The sequence below is a fragment of the Phyllobates terribilis genome, unplaced genomic scaffold (assembly GCF_046119375.1).
Source record: "Phyllobates terribilis strain yellow unplaced genomic scaffold, ASM4611937v1 Scaffold_5__5_contigs__length_657084704, whole genome shotgun sequence".
Taxonomy (NCBI): Eukaryota; Metazoa; Chordata; class Amphibia; order Anura; family Dendrobatidae; genus Phyllobates; species Phyllobates terribilis.
In genome coordinates, this window is record NW_027362765.1 from 293,129,002 (window position 1) to 293,149,194 (window position 20,193).

Below are 20,193 nucleotides of genomic sequence, written 5' to 3' on the forward strand. Positions count from 1 at the left end.
GAAAAATGGACAGTGACAAAAAAAGTCCTGGAAAACAGCGAGCACGGATATTGATCAGTGACGTAGTCACTGGTCAGCGCTCGGCTGCTGCAGGACGCACAAAAAAAACCTGCGCTCAGTGGCAGAAAAAGGGGATGGCGATGGCGGTAAAAAGAGAGGGGTGAGGGGGGTAGGTAAAATGAGGGGATGGGAGGGGGGTTGGGGTGGATGAGGGGAGAACAGAGATGGACTTATCAAAGTCTTCTCTGTTCTTTTGTCAGCAGGATTAAGAGCAGGCTTAGGAGCAGGAGCAGGGTCAGTAGCAGGAGCCCAGCAGCAGCAGGAGACCGGAGACCTGAGCAGACCGGAGCAGGAGATCCAGGACACCGCAGCAGGACTGGAGCAGGACACCGGAGCAGCAGATCCAGAAGACCGAACACCGGAGCAGGTAGGAGAAAGGTCTTGTAGTGTCACAGAAAATTCTGTGGCACTACAAGGCCCAGCACAGCGCAGATCAGATGTGACCGCTCCGTAGAAATCCTCACCAAGTGTGAGGATCTGCAGGGCGGTCACGGGGGTGATAGGGTGGTGACAGCCAGGTCACAGGCCGGGCACCACTCGGTCAGGTACTCTGATTGGTGCGATCGATGATGACATCGATCGCACCAATCAGAGATCGCTGGGGCCTGGGCAGCATCACAGGGGGTCACAGGGAGGTGACAGGCAGGTCACAAGCCGGTCACCGCCCTGTGACCGCCCCGTCACCTGTGTTCAGGTACTCTGATTGGAGCGATCGATGTCATCATCGATCGCTCAAATCAGAGGTGGCTGGGGCCTGGACATACACTGCATGGGGTCATGGGGCGGTGACAGGCAGGTCACAAGCCGGTCACCACCCCGTGACCGCCTTGTCACTGCGCGGTTGCGCTATGAGCGGTGCGATCGATGTGATCGGCGATCGCACCGATCATAGCGAGTTCGGGCCAGGGCTGGGGTCTCCTAGCAACAGCCTAGGATCGTTGCTCTTAGGAACACCGATCCTAGGCTGCACATCACTGTTTCCGGCAATCTGACTGCCGGAAACAGCGAGAAATGCTGTGATAGGCTGTTCAGAATTGATCGTGGTAGCGGGGGGGTCGGCGACACCCTCCGGGATGACGGCGCCATCTACCCTGAGGTAAGATGGCGCCGTAAATTTAATGCAGTCACTGCAACTTCGGTCGTGGGACCGCATTAAAGATCGTGCGTAATAGTACGTAGCTGGCCCTATAGGCCCAGGGCGCAGCTACGTACTATTACTGACAAGGTCGGAAAGTGGTTAAAAGTTTAATTTTATAGCCTGTTTAGAGCAGGATAATTATATGGGTTTTCCCATTTGGTTCATTATTTGTACATACATTCCTCCAAGGCTATCCTTTTTTCCTCTTTAGTTGTGACATTGGAAAACCGCATTCACTGTGAGCTGCAAATAATGATGGTTACAATGAAAATAATCTGTATAATTTCTAGTCTTTCATACAACCAGCAAATCTAGACATGCTTCAAGCACCACTTCAGTGTTTAAATTTATTTCAGCGCTGGAGCGGTCTCACTAATGTAAGTTTCCTGCCCCTAGTCTTATACTTTCCAGCCGTCATCTTCAGCCGTTCCCAGTGCCGCTCCGGTCCCAATCTGCCATCTTGTGACCGCAGATCCTGACTGACTGGAAGTAGCGGTCACCAGCTCTCAATATAAGTCTATGAGAGTCTCGTTCTGGCCTCATAGACTTTCATTGAGTTGTGACTTCTGGCTCACCCAGGAAACAGTGGAGCGATCCGGCAGGTCACAACCTACAGAAGACAGATGGGAGCAATGCTGGGAACCGAAGAAGACAGAGGCTGGTAAGTATATTACTAGGGGCAGGAAACTTAGATGAGAGGCACCACTCCAGCGGTAAAATAAAAAAATATACTGGAGTGGTGCTTTCAATAATCACTGACATGCACTTTGCACATCTGCATTTATGAAACTATGGCCATAGCTATAGGGGGGCAGAAGTTTCAGTCAAACTCAGGCCTTTGTGCCACATAAGAAGCCACAAGTTCTACAAGTGGGGTCTGTGTTACAAGGGTTTACATTGGTGGCCATGGGGTAAAAAAAAAGACTTGAACCATACGGACATGTTAACTTATGACATGTAGTTAAAACATGACAGATATAAAATGTATAAGTTTCTATGTCATAAAATAGGATTTATAGGTTAATTGTAAAGGCTCATTACTTCAGCAGTAGAATAGCATAACTTTATATACATACGTGTAGATCTTCAGGATAGATTAACTCATTTTAATATATTCCACTACATATACATGTCTTAACATGAAATGTTATACCTCAGAGGCTAGACAGAATATCAATGTACACATACGCTTATTTGTGCCTTTAAGGCCACATTCCCACAATGAGCTTTTGGTGAGCTTCTGATTTTGCACCATTTCTGCACCTTTTATTTAAATTAGGTTACTTGCATTTTTTCATTGTGTTTTGGTGTTGGTTTTTTTACATGGATTTTTACATATCTAACATATGCACATGGGTATGCACTGCATGCCATTGCTTGCCATTAAAATCCCTTTTTCTAGTATTCAAAAAAGATGAAGGTTCCAATGCTTCTTTTTCTCAGATATTGAAAAATGGATGCAACACAGATGACATCCATGTGCTGTTTTTTTCATGGACCCTTTGACTTGAATGAGAAATTCTAGTTCTACAAATCGGATCAAAATCGAACATCTCCATTTTTATTTGCTAATATAAGAACATTTCCATAGACTATAATGAATACGTCATATACCTATGAAAAAAAAAACAGATTTCCTGACTCTAAAAGTTTATCCCGTATATAGGGAGGGATCTGGATTTTGCTGCAGTGAATGCCCAGGGTGCTGTCCTCTGCCTGATCTAGAACAGGCCGAAAGGTCATCCACAGGTAATCAGAAAACATAATGAGTACAGAGAGTAAGCATAGCCAAAAGAAAGCCAAGGTCAGCACACGGGAACGACAAGGATTAAAGGGAACCTGTCATTGGATTCATTCTGCCCAAACCACGGGCAGCATGAATCAGAGCCTGGCTGCACTATTTGAACCTGGTATTTCTTTCTCTGAAACACTCTGGCACTTCAGAGAAAACTTAGTTTGCAGATCCAGCCTTTGATTATAGGGAGAAACTGGAATAGTCCATTGCCATCCCCGACTGGATATTTCCTGCGCCCCTTCAGTTAATTGATTGATCTCTCCCATGTGTGTACATATAGAGAAACCTGCCAATCAATTAGAGCTGTGCATTTCTCTAAAACTCCAGAAGGTTTGATAGAAAAACATACCTGGTTGCAGTGGTGCAGCATACTCTGATTCATGCTGCCCGCGGTTTGTGCAGCTTGAATCAAGTTAGTGACAGATTCCCTTTAACAAGACAAAGTCAATAAAGTAACAAGTTAACAATGTCTGTACACAAGTCAAGGTCAGGAACACCAGAATCAGATAGTATTGAGCACTTGAGTAAAGGTGCTGGGAAAATACCACTATCTTCAGGCAGTGAATGAATAGATCTGACTAAGGGCTCATTAAGACGTCCATGCCAATCGGTCCAAGCACAACGTCTGAACGAGCCTTGAGACTTAAAGGGAAGGTCCAAGAACAAAAAACCTGACCAGCACCTTCATATAGTGTGAACAGGTGCAAGCTGCAATGACTGCATAACATACAATAAGAAAGCACAGCAGCACACTGTAAGGGCCAAGACATATGCAAACACTGAGAACATAAGAGCTAAACTGCATTATTTGTAAATAAAATGTACTTACAAAAAATGAAGGCTCTTAGCACATAAATTGGCCAATTCATGTATGCCCATCAACCACGACAAGGTAGTCTCCGCATGATGGGTAACTAACCTCCTAAACATGCCTCTCTTGGGCTATAAGCCTACAGTATAAATGGGCATACATGAATTTATGCGCTAAGAGCCTTCATTTTTTGTAAGTGCATTTTATTTTGCAATAATGCAGTTTAGCTCTTATGTTCTCAGTGTCGGCATAAGTATTAGCCCTTATTTAAAGGGAAGGTGCTGTGATTTTTATTTTTGTAACAATAATTATTGATTATATAATCTATTTCAATACAAAATGAAATGCACTGTTTCAATTTTAATTATTTATTATTTTTTTCCTCAGCTACTGGGGGCTGCCATTTGCATATGCCAGTGTACAGCGACACTTACACACCTCAAATACGGCAGCCCCTATACATAGGAGTCTGCAGTTGCTGTCAGGCCACAGATCCTTCATTGTGGCTGCCTCCTGCTGTGACCTGGGTATGCCCCCTGGGCTGTCCAGGTCACAGCTGTGGGAGGAGATCTGAACCATTTTTTTATGCCCACAGTGTAGGTGCTAGCTACAGTTTCCCCTTGTCATCACCCACAGTGCTCAGTGCGTGCGAGCAGTGACAGGAGCTGCTGGGATGTGGGTCCGGGGTGAGTATCTGCAGAGTTGAGCGGTGATCGCAGCCTGACATCAGTAGTATAATACAAGACCACTCACCACCGCCGCCGTGTTCAGAGCACAGCAGTTTAATCACGCTGCAGTGCTCTGAACACGCTGACATAGCAGAGCTGAGTCACTGTAAGTTTCTGAAGGAATCTAAGGCCATTGTGTGATAGCAGTGAATCAAGCAAAAACGGGAAAGGACTTTAATGATCATTTCATAACTTATATGCATTTTTACATGAGCCATTTCCAAGTAAAATTAGCAAAATCACCATAGTGATGCATAAAACCAAGTCCATTGCAGGCGATCCTTTTGCTCCGGTGAACAGCGATGTGAGACGCAAAGAATACTTGACACTAAAGGGGTCCGCACCTGTGGCGATGTTTCAGGGATCATCCCCTTTTTCAAGCACGGGGAGGGGTGATGTCCCACATGTGAGCAGACACCGCCCACATTTTCTACTGTCCTAATGTGAGCTAGCAGTACACTAGATTTTCATGGCAAATTTCAGCAGCTGCTCCCCCTAGTGTTCAAAAGTGGAAAATATCAAACCTTTTTAAATTATTTCTCTCATCAGGAGGCCCCCATGCACCTAAGGCCACGGCCCCACTATCAGTATTTGGTCAGTATTTTTTCTTAGGAGCCAAAACCAGGAGAGGAACAATCAGAGAAAAGGTATAATAGAAAGTCACCAATTCTCCATTTATCACCCACTCCTGGTTTTGGCTCCCACTCCTGAGAAAAAATACTGACCAAATACTGATCAAATACTTATAGTGGGGTCATGGCCTTAGAATGTTAGTCAAACCTGTCGATTTTACGGTGACGTTAGTATACTATGTTTGGGGGTCTTTAGGTCATATTCACACATTGTGTGCCGCAATGGAGTTTTTTTTCTATGAGTTTGCAAATTGAATCAGATTCAAAGCATTTTTTTAATTATTTCATAAAAACAAGGCAATTTGAGTAAACAGCAAAGAAACAGTCTTTCAGATGGGCTAACAAATTCCCTATGACAGCTGCAAACCTCAAAAGCTATTAACTATTGGTATCCTGTTTTTTATAAATTGAAACTGTCTGTGAAACGTTCATGTACCATATCTGTTCCGACCTCCCCATAGATTATGCTTGCCAAATTTCGAGACTTTTGGAGGAGTTGGCAAATTTCGAGCTTGCTGCTGAAAACGCCCCAAACCTCCCAGAAAGCAGGGATTCCAGAAGATTTCTTGTGATTGATGCTGGGTGCTCAGTCATTAAACTTAGACTCAGCATTTAAGTGCACTTTTGGGGGTACGGGAGCATGGAAGAAGTGTGGAGGGATTGCATAAGACAGAGGATTGTGGCCCAGTGGTATAACTAGAGTCTTATGGGCCCTAAAGCAAACTCTGGACCGGGGCCCCACCCAAGACCCCCTCCCCCGCAGCATACAGTCAGACAGCGCCTAGCTGACATACTTTATCACAGTACCTCCAGGCTTCTACAAGAACAGTATACAATGAGTCAACAAGCTGGCCCCGCCAGCATGCTGTAAACCCCAGCTTTGTTTGCACAGTGCTTTGCCTGTGAATTCAAGCAAGACGGGAGCGTAACTTCTATGGGTTCACTGAGATATGCCTTCTCTTTTGGCGTTAAATCTATGGGCATCATGCAGTAGGTCTCAAAGTATGGTCCCAAACCTGGTAATACTTGTGTACTATTTATCAAGTAGAGTGAACCATAGAATGTGGCACACACTGCGCAATATTTGCATAGTTAGGATATGAGTTGTATGCTGTACACACATGTACTCCTCATGGTATGTTCACATGGCATCTTAGGGTATGTCCACACTAGGCGTATTTTCAGTTTTTTTTTTCTGCAGCAAAATTTGATCTCTTGGCAGGAACGAAGCTGCGGCAGAAATGCAGGTTTTGGTGCATTTTTCAGGATCCCAAAGTTCAGCTTTGCTTCCACCACAGAAGCATGAACACAGGTCACCAATGGCAGTGCATTTACTTACTTTCACACTTTGGTCTGCCATTGAGTTACTCAGGCATTGTTCAATTTCACACCTTTGTCAGCCACAGTTTGGATTTTTTACAGTTTAATTAAATTAGTGATGGGTACAGAGTAAACATTGGCTGACCAAGTTGTGAGATTGAACAATACATGGTCAGCTAATGTACTCATCAGTAATTTAACTAAACTGTATTAATCCAAACCGACATCTCAGGTGACCAAGACAAGATGGTAAACTTGGGAAAAATCACAAAACTCAATGGGCTTCACATACTGCTGTACTTACTTTTTTTTCACTAAAAACGTAGCAAAACCTGATGCCTATGTTCACACTAGGTGTTTTTTTCAGCGTTTTTTTCACCACCCATTACTTTCAATTCGTGAACAGTGCTGAAAAAACGCTGAAAGAAGTGACATGCTCTATTGTGCAAAAACCATGCAAAGTACAAAATACTGATGACACAAAAACCAATGTGTGTGCATGAGATTTCTGGAATATCATAGACTTTGCTGGTACTGTAAAACGCAGCTGAAAATTTGCATAAAAAAATGCTAAAAAAACGCATAGTGTGAACATGCACTTATACTTTTTTTTTTAAATAGAAGCGCTTCAGAACAAGGCTGGCAGTGTTTTTTTCCAAAAATGCAAACATCTTTTTATTTTATTTTATACATAAGATAGTGGCAGCTTCCAAGCGGAGGCTGCCTGAAGATGGTCAGGTTATTTCTTTTAGCTGCTTCGAATCCTGAAGCTGTTGAAAAAACGGAACATACTGAATGCACAGCAAGTCGTTTTGACATTGCTGTACATATGTTCATTCTTTTTAACATTGCAGAGAGCTTTTTGGGTGGGTTCCAGGTAGAATCTGCCTGAAAAAAACGCAGTGTACCCATCCCCTTAGTGCATTCTTTGACTGCATGTTGACTCCATGTTGTTTAACCTCATCTTTACCAATGCTGTTCTACTTGGCCTAAAGTGATCTAATAAATTTGAGTCGTCCTTAAAAAGACCACGCATCTGTTTTACAAAACCACATGCAGGTTTTGCCTGCATCAAAACCTTGTTGCAGTGACACCATCAGCCTTACCCTAAGGGCTCGTTCAGATGAGACTGTTTTCAGTCCTTGTATGACAGATCACACACAGAATTGTAGCCACACAGACCATCACCGTCTGTTCCAGTTTATGGTCTAGCATAGTGTACGTAATAGAAGGCAGAACCTGTCCGCATTATGGACGAGCACACGGAGCTGCTTGCAGAGCCAATTACATCCGCATGTTGCAGACTTTTTTTTTTATAGGTCTGTCTGAAGCAGCTGTGAAAGAGCGCAGTCAGACGGCTGTATAACACAGACGATGGTCGCATCACAATGCTCGGACTGGCCGGCAGCTCTCCTGATGACCCGAGCGTGACGGTATGGGTCAAGAGAGCCGCAAGCCAGTCTGAGAATTGTAATGCGATCGTCGTCCATGTTATATTTGGCGTACTCCAATGCTGGTTTCAAACGGCCATATTTCCCTGCCCATAAAAAGTTTCCAACTGACCGTGGATCTCTCAACGTGATTTTAAAGTATTAACTGTGCTGAGCCTGTATCAGTAGACCTTGTGGTTTGTATACGGATAGTGAAATATGGCTGTCTAAACCCATTCTGTGTCACAGTAGTAATAACTATGCCTCCTGTCAGTGCGCCATGTTCATTGTTCCTGTCGAGGCTTACGGTCGGGCGTATGCACCGATGGGGCCATAGACTTTAATGGTGCCCACCGAGTCAACGTGCGCTCTGACGTGCATCATTATTGGGCATATACGGTATACCTACTGGAAGCAGAAACCCAGACGTAGTAGACTGTGTCTGAGTGTCCGCCTCCAGTAGGCATATTCGCCCGAAAATTATGCACGTTAGACTCTGTGGGCACCATTATAGTCTATGGCCTCATCAGTGCAGAAGTCTGAATCCTGTTTTGCGGGGGGGTTGGGGGAGGATGGACATAAGCCCCATCGAGACCAATGAATGTGGGCAAAAGCACTGTGTAAGAGCAGCCTTATCTCCCAGGGCTGAGGAGCGATTGCTTTCCCTGCATCGCTTATCTTGCAGAAGAAAGGATGTTGCATATTAAAATTCAACATGTCTTAACTTTATTCCTCCTGACTTCCTCAGTCATAAAATATCTATACATATCCACTTGTCATTGAGATCCATCAACCTTTATCGAAAGTATGTAGGATCCACTTCAAATATATAAATCTAAAAACATAACATGCTCCAGGGATTGGTACACTGCTACATCAGAGTGTAATGCTGGTCAGTCTTTTTGCAACTTTACTTCGTGTTGAAATATGTCAACTTTCATTTGCATTATGCTGCAATATTTGGCTGCGTTAAACTATATAAGTTCATGCCTCTCCCCTTCCCTCACAGCACATGCCCTGATGAAGCTGGTATTTATTCTCAAGGTAGGAATAATATGTTCTCTAGTCCTCTGAAATCAATAACTACTATTCATATTATTATATGACAGGGTCGCTTGAAATCTCGAAATAAAGCTCCTGAAGGTGAAGCTTCCAAAACTGAATCAAAGGAAAGTCAAGAGCCAACATCTCCAACATCTCCTGGGAAGGACAAATCAGAATCTTCAAGGTAAACTCATTGTATTACCCTAGTGTAGAACAGACAACACAGGCAAATATTGTATATGTGTCAAGCTAATAAGTTCCACCAGGTACATCTGCATTTATAGCTGCCGATACCCCACTACTATAGCATCAGAAAAACATATACACACTGGGTACCCCTGTACTGTAGCAGCAGAAACACCTGCACACACTGGATACACCTGGGTACTATAGCAATGGGTACACCTGTACTATAGCTGCAGAAACACCTGCACACACTGGATACACCTGGGTACTATAGCAATGGATACACCTGTACTATAGCAGCAGGTACATCTGCACACACTGGGCACACCTGTACTATAGCAGCAGGTACATCTGCACACACTGGGTGCATCTGTACTATAGCAGCAGGTACACCTATACACACATGAACACCTGTACAATATAGCAGCAAGTTCACCCTTACACACTGGGTACACCTGTACTATAGCTGCAGAAACACCTGCACACACTGGGTACACCTGTACTATAGCAGCAGGTACACCTGTACACACTAGGTACACCTGTACTATAGCTGCAGAAACACCTGCACACACTGGATACACCTGGGTACTATAGCAATGGGTACACCTGTACATGCTGCTATAGTACATCTGCACACACTGGGTACACCTGTACTATACATCTACACACACTGGGTACATATGTAGTATACATCAGCAGGTATACCTATACACACATGGAACACCTGTACTATATAGCTGTAGGTACACCTATACAGCAGGTACACCTATACACACATGTTACATCTTACTACAGCAGCAGGTACACCTGTACACACTGGATGCACCTGCACTATAGCTGTAGGTACACCTGTACACACTGGGTACACCTGTACTATAGCAGCAGGCACACCTGTACACACTGGGTACACCTGTACTATAGCAGTAGGCACACCTGTACACACTGGGTACACCTGTACTATAGCAGTAGAAACACCTGCACACACTGGATACACCTGTACTATACAAAAGCAGATACAACTATACACACATGGAACACCTGTACTATACAGCAGGTATACCTATACACACATGGAACATCTTACTACAGCAGCAGGTACACCTGTACACACTGGAGGCACCTGCACTATAGCTGTAGGTACACATGTACACACTGGAGGCACCTGCACTATAGCTGTAGGTACACCTGTACACACTGGATACACCTGCACTATAGCAGTAGGCACACCTGTACACACTGGGTACACCTGTACTATAGCAGCAGGCACACCTGTACACACTGGGTACACCTGTACTATAGCAGCAGGTACACCTGTACACACTGGATGCACCTGCACTATAGCTGTAGGTACACCTGTACACACTGGGTACACCTGCACTATAGCAGTAGGCACACCTGTACACACTGGGTACACCTGTACTATAGCAGCAGGCACACCTGTACACACTGGATATACCTGTGCTATAGCAGCAGGCACACATGTAAACACTAGGTGCACCTGTACTATAGCAGCAGGCACACCTGTACACACTAGGTACACCTGTACTATAGCAGCAGGCACACCTGTACACACTGGGTACACCTGTACTATAGCAGCAGGCACACATGTACACACTAGGTACACCTGTACTATAGCAGCAGGCACACCTGCACACACTAGGTACACCTGTACTATAGCAGCTGGCACACCTGTACACACTGGGTACACCTGTACTTTAGCAGCAGGCACACATGTACACACTAGGTACACCTGTACTATAGCAGTAGGCACACCTGTACACACTGGGTACACCTGTACTATAGCAGCAGGCACACATGTACACACTAGGTACACCTGTACTATAGCAGCAGGCACACCTGTACACACTGGGTACACCTGTACTATAGCAGCAGGCACACATGTACACACTAGGTACACCTGTACTATAGCAGCAGGCACACTTGCACACACTAGGTACACCTGTACTATAGCAGCTGGCACACATGTACACACGAGGTACACCTGTACTATAGAAGCAGGAACACCTGTACACACTGGGTACACCTGTACTATAGCAGCAGGCACACATGTACACACTAGGTACACCTATACTATAGAAGCAGGCACACCTGTACACACTGGATACACCTGTACTATAGCAGCAGGCACACTTGCACACACTAGGTACACCTGTACTATAGCAGCTGGCACACATGTACACACGAGGTACACCTGTACTATAGAAGCAGGCACACATGTACACACGAGGTACACCTGTACTATAGAAGCAGGCACACCTGTACACACTGGGTACACCTGTACTATAGCAGCAGGCACACATGTACACACGAGGTACACCTGTACTATAGAAGCAGGCACACCTGTACACACTGGGTACACCTGTACTATAGCAGCAGGCACACATGTACACACGAGGTACACCTGTACTATAGAAGCAGGCACACCTGTACACACTGGATACACCTGTACTATAGCAGCAGGCACACCTGTACACACTAGGTACACCTGTACTATAGCAGTAGGCACACCTGTACACACTGGGTACACCTGTACTATAGCAGCAGGCACACATGTACACACTAGGTACACCTGTACTATAGCAGCAGGCACACTTGCACACACTAGGTACACCTGCACTATAGCAGCAGGCCCACCTGTACACACTGGGTACACCTGTACTATAGCAGCAGGCACACCTGTACACACTAGTTACACCTGTACTATAGCAGCAGGCACACCTGTACACACTGGGTACACCTGTACTATAGCAGCAGGCACACCTGTACACACGAGGTACACCTGTACTATAGAAGCAGGCACACCTGTACACACTGGGTACACCTGTACTATAGCAGCAGGCACACCTGTACACACGAGGTACACCTGTACTATAGAAGCAGGCACACCTGTACACACTAGTTACACCTGTACTATAGCAGCAGGCACACATGTACACACTAGGTACACCTATACTATAGCAGCAGGCACACCTGTACACACTAGGTACACCTATACTATAGCAGCAGGCACACCTGTACACACTAGGTGCACCTGGACTATAGCAGCTGGCACACATTACACACTAGGTACACCTGTACTATAGCAGCAGGTACACCTGTACACACTAGGTGCACCTGGACTATAGCAGCTGGCACACATGTACACACTAGGTGCACCTGTACTATAGCAGCAGGCACACCTGTACACACTGGGTACACCTGTACTATAGCAGCAGGCACACCTGTACACACTGGGTGCACCTGTACTATAGCAGCAGGCACACCTGTACACACTGGGTACACCTGTACTATAGCAGCAGGCACACCTGTACACACTGGGTGCACCTGTACTATAGCAGCAGGCACACCTGTACACACTGGGTACACCTGTACTATAGCAGCAGGCACACCTGTACACACTAGGTACACCTATACTATAGCAGCAGGCACACCTGTACACACTAGGTGCACCTGGACTATAGCAGCTGGCACACATTACACACTAGGTACACCTGTACTATAGCAGCAGGTACACCTGTACACACTAGGTGCACCTGGACTATAGCAGCTGGCACACATGTACACACTAGGTGCACCTGTACTATAGCAGCAGGCACACCTGTACACACGAGGTACACCTGTACTATAGAAGCAGGCACACCTGTACACACTGGGTACACCTGTACTATAGCAGCAGGCACACCTGTACACACGAGGTACACCTGTACTATAGAAGCAGGCACACCTGTACACACTAGTTACACCTGTACTATAGCAGCAGGCACACATGTACACACTAGGTACACCTATACTATAGCAGCAGGCAAACCTGTACACACTAGGTACACCTATACTATAGCAGCAGGCACACCTGTACACACTAGGTGCACCTGGACTATAGCAGCTGGCACACATTACACACTAGGTACACCTGTACTATAGCAGCAGGCACACCTGTACACACTAGGTGCACCTGGACTATAGCAGCTGGCACACATTACACACTAGGTACACCTGTACTATAGCAGCAGGTACACCTGTACACACTAGGTGCACCTGGACTATAGCAGCTGGCACACATGTACACACTAGGTGCACCTGTACTATAGCAGCAGGCACACCTGTACACACTGGGTACACCTGTACTATAGCAGCAGGCACACCTGTACACACTGGGTGCACCTGTACTATAGCAGCAGGCACACCTGTACACACTGGGTACACCTGTACTATAGCAGCAGGCACACCTGTACACACTGGGTACACCTGTGCTATAGCAGCAGGCACACCTGTACACACTGGGTACACCTGTACTATAGCAGCAGGCACACCTGTACACACTGGGTACACCTGTACTATAGCAGCAGGAACACCTGTACACACTGGGTACACCTGTACTATAGCAGCAGGCACACCTGTACACACTAGGTACACCTGTACTATAGTAGCAGGTACACCTATACATACATGGAACACCTGTACTATAGCAGCAGGTACACCTATACACATGGAACACCTGTAGTATACAGCATGTACACCTATACACACGTGAAACACTTGTACTGTATAGCAGCAGGTACACCTGTACACACCAAAGGGCACTTGTGCTATAGCAGTAAGCAAACTTATATACACGCTAGCTGCACACATACGCCTAAACACCTGTATAACAGCAGCAGGCACACCTCTACACACTGGTTTCACCTGTACTGTAGCAGCGGTCACACCTATACCCTCCCCTGGTGCCAGGCAGTCACAGATTTATACGTAACACATTTAAATGATAAAATTCTTTCTTCCTGCATCCGCCCATAGGAGGATCTACCTACATATTTATTCAGCTAGTAATGAGGTCAATGGGAGATGAATATGCAGCGAGCCCCCCCTACTGGGAATAAATAATATTAACCCCTAGAACTCCATGAGTCTCAGACCAGCATCTAAAACACTGGATGCATTTTGTTCTCTTCATCTTGGGCACCAACACCTTTAGAAAAAATAATGAATTACACCAGCATTATTCCAGCACAATGGCCTTTAAGCTAATTCCTTGTCAACAGACATTGCCTTTTAACCCTTCACATTAGCTGCTATCTATCGTGCATCTGTTGTGTATAAGGGCAGCCCCAATCAAATATGACAATCCATTCACCATGGTTTTCTTGTCTGTTTTAGTCATTCTCTCAGCTGGTTGCAAGCGTTAAAGAAAAAGAAGAAAAAGCATCCAAAGTAAAGATTGTCTCTATAGACAAGAGAAGACTGGCGTCTTAAAGTCTGAGTGTCAAGTGTCAAGTACTCATTATATGCTGGTTCATCCCATTCCTTGTATTGAGTATTCCTAAATAATTTGGTAATGAGTATGCTGCGTAACAGGCAGAGCAGTCACTTAAAAAGATTCCATCAGCTTTTATATGTTTAAAGTTTATGTTCATCTTTCGGTGCTGATTAAATTTGTAATATATCTTTCTTTGGATCACACACATTTATTTTTCAAATCCTCAGCTTGATTATCCATTTTTGATTGCTGCAATTACTACTAGATGAGCCTAGAGGGCGGTAGCGCTGTACTCTGGTAGTCACATAGACAATGAATAGAGTGGAGGTGCTTATGTTAAAACACTGCCCCATTCATACTGCAGTGCCCAGGTCATGGGATTGGTCGAGGTAGTGGAACCCCAGCTCTCAGCAAGTTATTACTTATCCACAGGATACAGTAGGTGATACCCTAATACATCCCTTTACAATCATGCTGCACATAGATTTATTGTTTAATTCCATCCTATATATCTTGAAGGGGTTGTTCACTAATTGGACAACCCCTTTCTTATATGCTGTATTCCCAGATACTTACCTCCTGCATCGGTGCCTTTCCATGTCTGCTTAGTATTGTTGTGCCAACCCTGCTGATGGGCTGCAGCACTCACACGTTCCGGGACATCTGATGGAACTGTGAGAACTGAAGCCCATTAGCAGCCACTGATTGGCTGCGGTGCTCACGTGCCTTTATAATGTTATGCAAACCATGGTAGACCCGGCGAAGATTTGTTATTTTTATTTTGTACTGTGCATTGGGCATAGTATTAAATTAAAGGGGTTTTCCACTATTAAAGCAATACTAGGCTAACTAGTCCAAATTACGTGTCAAAGTGTAGACAATATATCTAAAATCTATTTTACGTTTTCTGCATACAATTAGAGGCCTCCCTTCACAAATATTAAAGGGGTATTGCACAGCTTCCAACCATCCCGGATCTAGCGGACACTGTGTATATTACTGAGGAGTACATTTCTCAGTAGTTCCTCATCTTCCTAATTCTTCCTCAGCATCTGTCTGTGCTCTGTAGGTACTTGCATTATTTTAATTAACTCATCATTCACTTTTCATGAAGTGTAGTATTCCCTGGGATTCAAACACCTAATCTCTTGCATGACAGGAGAATTTTTTCTACTTGAATGCGACTGATATTCTTCATTCCAAGCACATTGTACTGGTACACGAGGTACTTCTTTATATACCAGTGCATTTCTGTGTAGCTATATTTTTGAAGTAAAATAAAAGTCAGTCAGATTTTTTTTCTCACCATAAAATTACAAAAAATAATGAAAAACAATTACAATAATGACATTTTAATACACTTTAAAAAAAATCAGCAAATACATATTTGGTATCCCTGTAATAGTAACAATCCATACAACACAGTGAACAGATTATTTACGGTACATGGTGTAAAAAGATCTTTTGCTTTTTTTTTTTTCTTCATAAAACCCATAAAAAAATTAATATAATGTAACGCTGAGGCTGTGTTCACACATAATTTAAGCTCAGTGTTTTTTTTGTGCTCCTTTTTATCTTCATGTTTTCTGCAGGTGTCCGCACCACACTAAGCAATAACAATTTTCACTGATTATTGTGTTTTTGCCGCGTTTTTGCTGCCTTTTCTCCCTATGTGATGCATTTCTGGGGCAGATTTAAAGCAGCGTTTTAATGCTTTTTTATAGTATAGAAAAGCTTTGATTCTGTACTTAAAGGGGTTGTTCCATGAGTAAAGTGCATTTTAATTAACAGATCTTAGAAGAATGATAAGTTCCACAATTGGATGTGTAAAAAAATGTTCTTGTACTGAGATAATTTTATAAATGTACAGGGGCTCGAAGCTGCTTCTTTACATGAGGTAACAATTTACCCTGCCTGTTTTATCACAGGAATGAATGTTTCTGCCACATCACCAGTCCTGTAAGTGCATCATAAATCAAGTTGCTGACATATATGAGCTCAGCGGCCACCGGAGTTCGTATGTCACTGTCTTGACGCATTCTCAACCTCTGCTCCATTTATTTTCTATGGAACAGCGGGAGAAAGACGTGTACAGTGTTTGGACTACTCCAGCAGTCCCATAAAAAACGACCCTTTCTCTAGCATTGGCAGAGCCCCATTAATCTATATAGATAACTTTTAAAGAAATACAATGTTACAATGAGGATTATATTATAATCACATTTTTTGCCCTTCTCATATCCAGTTTTAATTAGAAAACTACCAAAGTAAAGGGAACAAATGCACATCTCAGATGGTAGGCCCTGTGCAGGCCACAATCTTAAAATGTCAGCTGCAGTTGGACAGCCAAAGTCTTCACAATTTTCCTAGAGTTCCCATATATATATATATATATATATATATGTTTCATGGGCACATTTTCTTTTTGTCCTGGTAATGCATATATTTATGTCATTCTCTTGAGATACTATTAATAGTTAGTAATTTATGAGAATGAAATATTTCAGCAGATTAGATGAGGGGAAATGTTTTAAAGGGAATTTGTCAGCAGGTTTTTGCTATTTAATCTGAAAGTAACATAATATAGAACAAAAGAGCCTTATTCTTGTGATGTGTCACTTATTAAAATGTGTGTTCTAGTTTCAATACAATCAGTGTTTTATCAGAAGGAGATTATCACTGCTGGACTAGGTCTCACATGCAGGCCAGTCAGGCTAATCTGTGTAACTCCGCCCCCACCACTGATTTTGCAGCTTGCTGACAATGTACAGTGTATACACAGCTCAGCATTATGACCGCTGCTACTTCTATGACCGATAAAACAGGGATTCTATTAAAACTGATCCTAACAGTCCAGTAAGTGATACATTGCTGGAATCACATGCTTCTCCCAAAGTACACAGCAAAGCTCTCCTGACAGATTGATTCCCTTTAAAAGCTTGTGCAATCGCTCTGCAGTGTTGTGCAATATACATCTACAACCATTATCAGACCTATACATCAATGCGATGTTTCCAATGCTAGCTCTGTATTGCACAGAGATGTGTGGCAGGCACCAGCTTATCTATATGTGTACATGGACTATCACTCTCTAATATATGACTAGTAATGGTAGTAGGCTTTCAGTTTGCATTGTATGACTGGAGACTGATTTTAAGGGGTTGTTCATATAAAGCTTCCATTTAATTTAGCTCTGAAAGTGGGGAAATTTGGTTTGTGATCTGATACCTGCAATAATGTATATGTTTACCTTAAAGGGATTGTCCAGTGAAAACAAGTAATCAATTATCCACAGGAAAGGTGATAACTTACTGATCGGCGGAAATCGGTCCGCTGAGACCCATATTGGTTAGCATAATGGGGAACTCTTATCCCTGACCAGACACTTTTATCCCCCTTATAAAATGGATGGCCAACCGCCGCTCCATGCATTCTTTATATGGCTTCTGTAAAGAGCCGAGTGCTGCACTTGGCAGGCCCATAGAGAACTAATAGAGCGGTGGTCGAGCATGCACACTGCCACTCTATTCTAACGGGAATGAAAGTTCCCCATCCTGACCATCAGTACGGCTCCCAGCGATCCTGTAGATAGGTGATAAGTAGATTCAATCGGGGAACCCCTTAAAGGTGAGGTTTATAGAGGTGAATAGATTTTTTTTCATGGCAGACAGTAGCAGTTTGTGTTTCTGTAGAGGGTGACCCACTAATCGTAATGATGGTCTCTTACTTGATAACCAGTAGGGGATGATAGTCCTTCCTTTGTTTCCCCAGGACCATAGATTCATAGGATGTCTTCTCATAGAGATATTATCCCCTACAATCATTGCTTCTAAAGGAGAATCCTTCCAATATTCGGTGCCATGTGGGGGCACTATGACCACACATTGAGTTCTTTTGGGGGTCTGCTACCATATACACCTCTTAGTGATTTTTACAGCAGGAGTACAGTGCAGAATATGAATGTATACAATGTAATATCCATTATATGTTGTTAAATTATGTCTGTTTTTGCATGTAAAATTCATCGATCTTTGCCCACGGTGCACTGGTTCAAACAGTTATTCAATAGTACAAATTCCACTTTATACCTGGTGTCTTATCTGTGGGCAGCTTGTTACAGAGCAGGAGGAATTGAACAGATTTATCTATAGATACAGGATAAAGTCAGATCCCTGTTCACTTTGTCAGCCATTGAGTCACTACGCCCACTGGACTCCTAAGCTCAGTCTTCTTGTGTGGCCATGTATGCACAGATAGCTGTCAATCACTGCATAACTCCACCCACCAGACTCTTAAGCCCATATTCATTTTAATGGATATGTTACAGGTTATGCTAAATCTTTTCCCACAATTTATATATCAATCTACTCAGCTCTTAAAGCTCTATAACCTGATACCTACAGATTGTACCCTGTGATAAGGTGACAGATTCAGTTTATGCCATGAATAGAAGTGGCTGAGGAAAATGCCATATCTATGTAATGGATTTAGTGCAGATAAATTTGCATGTCTCATTTCATTGATCACAATAGTGATCTGTGGCCACTGCACAAGAGCAGGAATACCATAAAGGAACATTACATAGTAGAGTTGGTGCAAATTGATTCGGGATCGGGAGTACCTCCTCTTACCTGACCTCTTGACTTAGGGCATCCGCGGCTTTTCTTAAGATTAGCCAGAAAGGTGCAAAGTTACATGACTGCATGTGATGTTAGCTGGACCGGCTAATCAAAAGAAGAGCTGCAGTTCCTGCCAGGTAAGAGGCGTTCTCTCAATCCCGTGCAGTATCCAATGGAATTCTTCTACAAAGGAGAAGACTTCTATGTCCGCTGACCTCACTGTATCCTGTACAGCACCTGTCACACCTTACTGCTGCCACGTGAATTGCCATTTGTGGAATTAAGATTTTATACTGTAACTTCTATATCACTGTTATTTTCTCTATTACACTTTCTATTGTACAGCAAATAAGTCTCTTTTTATTGTTAAAGTGTCTGTAAGCTGAAGTAAGATGGAATTATGTGCTTTTGGGTGCTGTCTACAAGCGGCACACGGATGGTATGATGAAATAAACACGTATAAAGCAAGGTTGGCATCTCATGATTTGCTTCCATCAGCCGAAGCTTCTAATGTTAGCGCTGTATGCAACAACCCTGCGTCGCTGGTCTCTCGGGGAAGGGTTGGTTCTGCACCATTTATTATTGGAAATTCTATTAGTCTATTAACTCCTAAGCACTCCAGGTGTCGTAAAGAACACCCATACCATGGTGCTCGGTCTATATCAGTGCTTCTCAAATGTACCAGTGAGGTAAATGCCACATGTTTAGTAGTAAACCTTATTATCCAGAATGTGATGCCTCTGTCCTGGCATTATGGCTGGCACTGCAGTTGGGACTGTAATAGGAGCAAATGCTGCAAGGCGATGTAGGGGGAGAGGCAGGTAGTCCCCAACCCCTGTATCCTGGTGCAATCGAACCCCGTCAGTCGTGGTGATCACAATGCTGCTCTCTTTTCGGCATCAAGGTAGACGTCAGGGTGAAATCTGTCGGCTGATTATGATTCATTGAAGGCTTGGTTGCGTTTGTGAGTGGTTTCTGACATTTCTGACATTTCATAAAAATATCAGTGACCAATATAGCCTCCCTTCATTTCTAAAACAGTCACAAATCTTCCATTCATGGACTCTGTCAGCTTCTTAATCTGATGATGATCAACTTTTTTGTCAGCACCAACCACAGCACCACGACACTGTTCAGAGAGGTGTACTGTTTTCC

At 43.8% G+C, this 20,193-nt stretch overlaps 1 protein-coding gene across 1 annotated transcript in view; it reads left to right on the forward strand.

Annotated features, from left to right (window-relative positions):
* The window catches only part of TNKS1BP1 (tankyrase 1 binding protein 1), a 96,585-nt gene extending 77,079 nt beyond the window's left edge, over positions 1 to 19,506 (forward strand). The window contains exons 9-10 of the mRNA XM_073684309.1: positions 9,024 to 9,142; positions 14,320 to 19,506. Coding sequence (XP_073540410.1) covers positions 9,024 to 9,142; positions 14,320 to 14,377 — 177 coding nt within the window. The 3' untranslated portion in view covers positions 14,378 to 19,506. The remainder of the gene's footprint in view (positions 1 to 9,023; positions 9,143 to 14,319) is intronic.
* The last annotated feature ends 687 nt before the right edge of the window (positions 19,507 to 20,193 follow it).